This window comes from Crotalus tigris, unplaced genomic scaffold, assembly GCF_016545835.1.
Source record: "Crotalus tigris isolate CLP2741 ecotype Arizona unplaced genomic scaffold, ASM1654583v1 scf7180000020974.397596, whole genome shotgun sequence".
In the NCBI taxonomy this organism is placed as follows: domain Eukaryota; kingdom Metazoa; phylum Chordata; class Lepidosauria; order Squamata; family Viperidae; genus Crotalus; species Crotalus tigris.
Window position 1 is genome coordinate 387,001 of NW_024098289.1, and position 8,642 is coordinate 395,642.

Genomic DNA, 8,642 nt, shown 5'->3' on the forward strand with positions numbered 1-8,642 from the left:
GGAGAACCATACCTTCCTAATGAAGGACGCTGTATACAGGAAGTTGGGAGAGGGGGGAGGAAACAATTACCATCGGTTAGCAAAGTGAAAAGAACTCCACTCAGCCCCATCGCCAATGAGGAAAACACTCACAGCAAAATACGGAGAAGGCATGGGAAAGAACCATGTGCTGACGCAGGTGATGTATTCAGGATACAGCACGATCAGCTGGGCCCAATGACACGTTCTAGAAGCCGGATGCAGGCGGCTAACACCCTATATAATGCTTCTTCCCAGTGACTACTTTTAAAGCCGTGACGATGTCGGGTGTCCCCGACGAAAGCTTGGCTCATTAAATTTTTTGTACTATTTCTCTCTTGGTGATCGGTATTTATTGAATTTTATTATAGTGTAGTATAGTATAAAGCCTTCTCTGTGTCAGAAAGATGGGTTGTGGCAGTGAAAAAAAGTTAACAACTGAAAACAACTGAAGCCAAACAGATTCCTATCATCAGTTAAGAGTTCCATAGATAGTCCAATCTTAAATAATATAGGACTAATGTTATATGCATATAAGCCAATACTAGCATTATTGGGTTTGCTACCTAGCTGTTGCAATTTATATTAGGTGTAACCTCTTGAAACCTTTTCAAGAGTAATTCCATATAGAACTCATTGTAGTAAACAAGACAGGATGTCACAAAAACTTGGATAACCATTGGCAAATCTGACTGGCTCAGCATGGGTCACAAGTGGTACGGTGCAAAGTTCTTTCTAGGGTAATGTCTGCCTACAAATTCAGCAATAATCAAGAACAAAGAGGGCAGCACGATGGCTCAGTGGTTAAGATGTTGCGCTTGTTGGTTAAAAAGCTGACAGCCTGGTTTGAGACACCGCATCGTGCTACAAGGTGAGCGCCTGTCTTCGCCTAGCTCCTGCTCACCTAGCAGTTCAAAAACATGCAAATGTGAGTAGATAAAATGAAATTCAGTGGTGAAAAAGCAAGGTTCTACATTTAGGCAATAAAAACTAAATGCGCAGGTACAGTATAGGTGGTACCTTGCTCAATAGTAGTAACTGTGAGAGGGATCTCGGAGTCCTAGAGGACAATCACTTAAATATGAGCCAGCAGTGTGCTGCAGCTGCCAAAAGTGTGATTTACAACTTCAGGTTTACCAATTTTTGTTTAGATTTAATTTCAATTAATTGATACTATTAAGTGTCTTATTGCTTCCTTGCAATTCAACAAAAGGAATAGTTGAGTTTTGGCAGTTGATTCCAAAACTTGGTGCTCTTCCCAGCAGTTTCCTGTGAGTGTCAAACAGGATAGGGACAAGAACCTTAGGGGACACCATTGTTTCACAAAAGGGGAAACTAAGGTATTCTGGGATTTAAAATTCAAACAGAGAGGCTTGTGCCATACAATGCCTCAGTCTTAAAACCTGTTGATAAGAAAGACAAAAAAAAAAAGTCTGAATAGTGAACTCTGGCAAAGAAAGCAAAGATAGTACCAATAGTAATAGGTGCCTTTGGAGCAATTCCAAAACACCTGGAGCACTGTTTGAATATCATTAGCACTGATAACTTCACCATCAGTCAATTGCAAAAGGCAGCTTTACTTGGATCAGTTTACATTCTGCAACTATATTTTTAATATTATTAACAACATCTGCCTGTCCCAGGTCTTTGGCAGGACTCTGGTGAACAAAAATGCTACTTCCAATCTAAACATCTGGCTGACAATGCAACCAACATAATAATAATCTAGAAGCGCTTGCATCTAAAAGTACTAGCATGTGATCAATATGATAATTTGTTATAGGCCTGGGAGGCAAAATTTTAATTATTAAAGTTTTTAGACTGCTTTATTAAATGTTCCTCATTGAGATGCTTCTCTCTGTGAGTTCCAAGCTTCCGGTTCAAAAGAAAATCATTTCAAATTAAGCTGAGCTACTTATAGCATATTAGATGAATTTGGGAAACAAATAACATTAATTTTTAAAAAATATTTTTCCCTATACAACACTTTGGTACATACTTCTAGTAGTATGTTAGCAAATTCTCACTACATCTCATTAATCTTAAAAGAGATGCATTTTCAATGGCTGCTATTCTTGAGGAAGAAAGGAGAAGGACTACATGGTTTTTTAACTTTATGGCTCAGAACAAAGAATAGAAATTCAAAAAGAATTATTTCTATAGAGCATAAAGATTGCATTGACTATTGTTGCTGGGCTAGGCAGTGATATTTTGCCACTATGTTGACAAAGGACCCACTCAGAATTTATCCCATTAACCTATCCTTAATCTCTCGCCCACAAACGAATTAACTTTCTGATGAAACATATGAGTAAGGGAAGGGGCAACTACTGTATTTATCAAATTTTTCCTTTTGAACTAGGCATTTTCAGAAAAAGAAGCAGCAATTCTTTATGAAAAGTCCATGCTATGTATGTGTTATATTATTACTATTATAATTTTCTTGATGTGTTGGAAGATTACAGGCATATATTCTGTTGGTTTAAAATAAAACTTAAGTATAGAAGTAGTTTGAAACTTATTTGGAGAAATTTATGGGTGGAGGGAGTTTGCCCATTTACTATGTTCCTTAGACACTTTTTTTGTCTTTGTTTTTCAGATGTGCCAATTAATTTAAGACTCCCCCCCCCATTGTGAAGCTGTCATATTCAGCCAGATAGCATAGCTGTGACAAAAGTGGCTGAAATTCTTAGTTTTAATTTTCTTCTCTTCTGAAATCTTGAGATGGAAGGTCAAAGCTAGTTCTGAACTAATAGGGATCCATCAGTATTCACTTTATAAGCATGCATAATTGTAATATAAATGTTTTCTCCAATTGTATTATATTAAGAGAAAAATACAATTAAAACTATAGTCCATTATTAAAATCCTAATAAATATTGAATACAAGGAGACCTCAGTTATTGACTGCAATTGACTTATGACTTCAGTTCAGACTGTAGTTGTTAGGCAAATCATCCACAATCATTAATAACAATAGCAATAGCATTTATATATCACCACATAATGCTTTACAGCACTCTCTAGGTGGTTTACAATGTAGAAGCATTATTAGCATGTTGTCCCCAACAATCTGAGTCCTAATTTTACTGACTTTGGAAGGATGGAAAGTGAGTCATCCTTGAGCTCTGTCAGGATCGAACTCCAGGCTTCAGGCAGAGTTTCACCTGCAATACTGCACTTTAACCACTGCAGCACCAGGGCTCTCTGGTTACGCATGATGTCACATGACTACAACTTTTTACCGACTTCCCCATTGACTTTGCTTGTCAGAAGTTGGCTGGGAAGCTTGCAAATGGAGGTCACATGACCATGGGATGCTCTGACCATCATAAACACGTGCTGGATGCTAAGCACCCAAACCACAATCATATGAGTGCAGAGATGCTGTGATGGCCCCAAGTTTGAGGACTGCTTATTAATCTCCTTCTTAAGCATGGTCATAATTGAATGAGCTGAATGAGCAATTGGTAAGCAAGGACTACCTGTACAATAATTTACAAATTGGCACTGAAGATCTGATCAGCGACCATTAAAAGCTCTACCTTAGCCCTCTGTTACTTGGGAATATGTATGATTGATTTTTTTCCACTCAAGAAAAATTGACTCATTATTGGAAAAACAACTGCTGAATTATCACAGGGTGTTATAATTGTCCACTGAAATAAACTATTTATTTCATCTGGAATGGCCACTCTGGTTAGAATTTGTGTATAGTAGAATCTTTGTGTGGAAATGTTTAAGAATCACACAAAAACTTTCTTACGGCAATAAAAAATATTAAATATCAGGCTGGCATCTAATATAAATTATGATGACTAATAAATCTCTTGGAGAATGATGTAGGCATTAATACAAAAGAGTCTTCTTCCTAGAGCAGTGTTTCTCAACCTTGACAATTTTAAGGCATGTGGACTTCAACTCTCAGAATTCCACAGCCAGCAATGCTGGCTGTAGAATTCTGGGAGTTGAAGTTCACATGCCTTAAAATTGTCAAGGTTGAGAAACACTGTCCTAGAGCCAGGGTCTTGGAAGACCCTTAATTCTCTTTGTACCCGGGTCAGCAATCAAAAGTCTACATGGTCAAATGGGGGTGTTTCACTGGATCAGACCTGTGATTGTGGAAGAAGCAGATTCTACATCATTCCCCACTTTGTCTTTTCTTAGGGGCAGGCAGTTTCACACTGCAGGATCTCACTGAGGTCACCTCATGAGCATTGTAGTATGTGCACAATGGTGGAAAGAAATATGACTTGATGGATGGACACAAGAAGAAAAAGGCTGTTGAGATCATGTCATGTGATACTGCAGTTTGCTGTAGTGCTGGGCTAGCTCATTTGCAGCTTCACTTATCTCTCCTTTGTTCAGTTGGAAGATATATCAATTCTTGAACTTTATGTGTAATGATTTGTTATTTAATAATGGCTTCTGTCCAGCTTGAATTAGCTTAGGAAAGTGCTATCCCCAGTCATTTCTAGAAATCACCTTTTCTTCCTTAGAGAATGTGATTATTTTTCCGTCTACATAGTTTATTATAGCAGACTAGCATGAAAATTAGTTTGCATAATTTATATTTTGTCAAGCTGAATCCCACCCAATCCCCAACTATTTTGCTATGTCTTATGTTTGATGACCCATATCCAATATTTATTGTTTGTTTGTGTGGTGTGTGTGTATGGGGGGGGGGGGGCTGGAGATTTCACCAGACTATAGTGGGCTGCTAGGTCTGTCTGCTGATTGACTTTCAAAATCACCAATTGTTTAGACTTAATGCAAATACTGTTCATGTAAAATACAACAGAATTGGATTTCACAGTCAAGAAGATTGTGGATCCTGGAAGCAGTCAGAAGATGGTAATTAAATAGCAGTGGTGCTAGTGCTGTTTATTTAGAAATAAAATCAGTTAAAATCCAAGTGAGAATTTTTCCGTTAAATGTGTAGAACCAAATTACTAAGTAAATGTCAAAGAAATAGCTGAACAAGTTAAAATGGGGGATGCCAGTTATGGGTATTCTGCACCCAAAATAATGGTGTGATAAGAAGCACAATCTACCCATAAATAGATGACAAGTTTTCACCTGCTGTATAAACTATTTTGTTAGGTTGTGATCTTCTGTCAATATTAAAGCTTGCAGACAGCCAATTTTTTTCTTGAAGAACCTAGAGGAATAATCTAAGAGATTATTGATCTTAGACTAGAGAATATGGGTGTATTAAAATACCTATTCAAATAACCAAGAATAAAATGCTTCCATGAAAACTGTACTTTTTGATGTGCAGGATATCACTCATATAACATTGAATTTCAATAGAATTTCAATAGAATAGGCTACGTATGATATCAAGATAAATATGTAGACCAGTTTGCTTCACATTAGGAAAAATGTGGAGGCAAAAAAAAATGCAAATGTAACAGATGGTAACAAGGTCATTTAATATCTTCCCTCAAGAAATGTAAGAAAATGTTAAAAACCTCTTTTTATACTCAGGTCTGCATTCCACCTTAAGTACAGTATCTGTGTTTTTAAGTTTGTCATTTTATAGTTGTAACTATAAATGTTGCTGCTGTTTGTTTACTTTTAATTGTAAATTTCAGTGATGTTTTAGAAATTATGATTTTAGGGTAGTCTTGTTTTAGATTGATCTTATTGTTAGCCATTGCAGGCTGGGGTGAACAGGAGTGAATGGGAGAAAAGAGAGAGAAAAGGATTTGTGTTATGAGTAGCACAGTGGCAGAATAAAAATTCCTACTTTGACTGTACTCTTTGATCTGTACATTTCCTACTTTTAATATTTAATGTTCCATAAATCAGAATATGACAAATAGACACAAACATCTTAACCTTGTATGTAATCATAAAATTTTGAAGCTCAGAATAGTTATTTGCTTAGTGTTTCTTGTAGTCATCAAGCTTGCAGTTTCAACCTGAATTAACTGAAGTTGTGCTGCAGCATTCACAAACATTCGTGGAAGTTTCTTTTAATAAATTGGCTTTGACGAATATCTTCAAGGTCCTCAAATTGCTCCAATGGCGCAAAGATAATGCTTTAGAGTACTTTCTCCTTCAAACTGAAGGAACACCAGTGCCGTAATGAAAACTTAACAGGATCAGAAGGTTATTTTAGCTCATAACGTTCAATAAAAATGAGGTGAAGTTCCAGCAAAGTATTTCACAATGGGATTATAAAAGATGTACTGTAAATGAATTTAAAGTTTATGATATGATGTTGAAGGATATGCACTATTTTAGCCAAATACACACATACCCTGCATAGCATGGTGGTGAATATAATACATTATTATATATTATAAGAGTCCATTGGCGTGGGACAGCCAACAAATTTAAATAAAACAAAATAAAAGAAATAACTTTGCTTTGTTTTTAGATTTCCCAATTGATTACTGAGGCTGGCCGCGATGGACTGACGGAAGCCGTGCTGAACCATTACAATGCAGATAAACCTTCCTTGTATAGCTTCCCCAGTTCCCAGAGCACCTGTGTTGCTAGTGATGCCTCCACTGGTACCTCAGTGGCTGCTTCCTTTTTTGCCAGGTAAGACTAAAAGTTCTGCTTTGGATTATTTTAAATTATCAAATACCCTTCTAAAGAAAGCACACTTGAAGACTTGATGGAAGGGTATGGTAACACAGAGAACATTACATGCTGAAATTTTACATACAATTATTTATTGGGTAGGGAATAACACAAGGTATCATTTTTTTCCTAATTTAATTGGGAAGAAATGCTTTCAAATGCACAACATGAAAGCAACATTCTCTGGGACACAGTCCTTTATTCAAGATAGAGTGGCTGTTGAATTGCAGCTCCTATCATTTGTTGATGGCCACCGTATATATATTCATGTCACTCTAGTAATTTTTACGAGTGATCCTTTGTCGCTAGTTGATGGCCTTAATTCTATTTACAGTGTAAAGTGTTTCCAAGGTGAAGCAATTGAATTACTCCAAAGTATGGGATTTTGTTGAAAATAACCATCTGTATGCTGAATTAGTCTTTTCTTTGGAAAAATCATTATGGAAATAAGAGTAATTCTTGTCCTTATTTTGACATGTTAAAAAATCCTTCAGATATGTCTAGACTGAATCAAAACAACACCATCCTTTTTTTTGTACATTTTACCAGAATCATAGAGACCTTCTGACAATAGCATAATTAAAGCAATGCCCACAAATCAAAATACTATTGATTTTTCACTGAACAGTTTGGCACAAATAACTGAAATCTTGAGTCAATGCTACATGTGTTACTCAGTTAGGAAGTGGGTGACCTTTTGAGGGATACCTGCAAGGCTCCAATTAATGATTTTAGGTAAATCATTCTTCTCACATTTTTATTACAAAGCAAGCAACATTTACTGTACAGCGCACCAGTCTGGCTATCCTGTATGTTTAAGCATTATACTGAAATTAATGGATGTAGCAATAAAAGATCAAAGTATAAGATCCAGTGTGGTGTTGATTTATCAGAGCCTATAATTTCCCTTATCCAAGAGAAAAAACTGAAATGCCTTCTTTCATCTCAGGACTAGCTTATTTTCTACTGTACATGAATAGTCACAGGATGCTCACATATGTTCAGCTGTTTTATAAACACACACACATAAACAAAGGTTTCTGTGATTATATCTGGTATTTTCATTATTGAACTATCTGGAAATGTATAATGGATCTACCTGCCTTCTGGTTCATATTTACATTTTTCCCAGCTAGAGGTTGGATCTACTACTAAACAAAAGTTTGAATCAGCCCTCAATAACCCTGTCTACTATTCTGGAGAGTTGTAGATTAGAACAAGAGCAATTGGAAAGCAAGGACATAACAGCAATTGTTATCTGTTGCGTCCTTGGCGGGAAAACAGACACGAGAAGCAGCTGGAGTTCTCAGTTTCTTTTATTCAGCGTTCAGCTTACAGGAAGATGGCTTCAGCCTCGCCCAAACGCCTCGCAGCCTCTTATATAGGCAACTCCCGGGTAAATGGGTTACTTTTCCCGCGCCAGCACCCGCGCATGCGCACGGCGCTGGCGACAGCCTGTCTGGTCCCGGGCAGCTTTGCACCTGCCCGGGACTGCCTGCAAACGCCCGAGCCGTTTGCAAAGGCTCGGGACATAACACCCCTTTCCCCCGGGCTAAAACTACTACCAACATACAACATTTATTTTATATGACATTTGCTCCCCAGTGCTCCCACTGTTTACTGGCCTTTGCCTTGCCAGCAATGTTATGTAGTCTTCTAGGTACTTGGGAGATTTCTTTGCTCTCTGTGACCTTCTTAGCTGTGGATTACTGGCATAAGTCCCCTGACTGGAGGGAGGCGTGAGCCTGTTCTCTCTATTGTGCCCTGGTGTCTTCCAAGGACTGTGCCCCGATGCCTGGCCTGCTTGCTTGCCCACCGGGCTCGTCAGGCCAGGGCTTCTGTTACTTTGTGACCTGGTTGACCTACCTAGCTGTAGACCCTCAGGCCCCTTGAAGTGATAGCCGCTGCTGGGCGTCTCTGTAGAACCTCCTAGGTCAGTCCAAGACCTGTCAGGAGGCTGTCCATTCCCTGAACCCCATTCTGTGTTCGGGCTCGTGTGGGTTTCTGTACTTTCCCAAAACTCAGGT

General features: G+C 38.0%; 1 protein-coding gene across 1 annotated transcript in view; it reads left to right on the forward strand.

The window, feature by feature from the left end:
* Positions 1-6,679, forward strand: part of LOC120319842 (kinesin-like protein KIF26B) — a 128,962-nt gene extending 122,283 nt beyond the window's left edge. Inside the window, exon 4 of the mRNA XM_039369120.1 lies at positions 6,407-6,679. Within this exon, the coding sequence (XP_039225054.1) occupies positions 6,407-6,577 (171 nt within the window). The 3' untranslated portion in view covers positions 6,578-6,679. The remainder of the gene's footprint in view (positions 1-6,406) is intronic.
* The last annotated feature ends 1,963 nt before the right edge of the window (positions 6,680-8,642 follow it).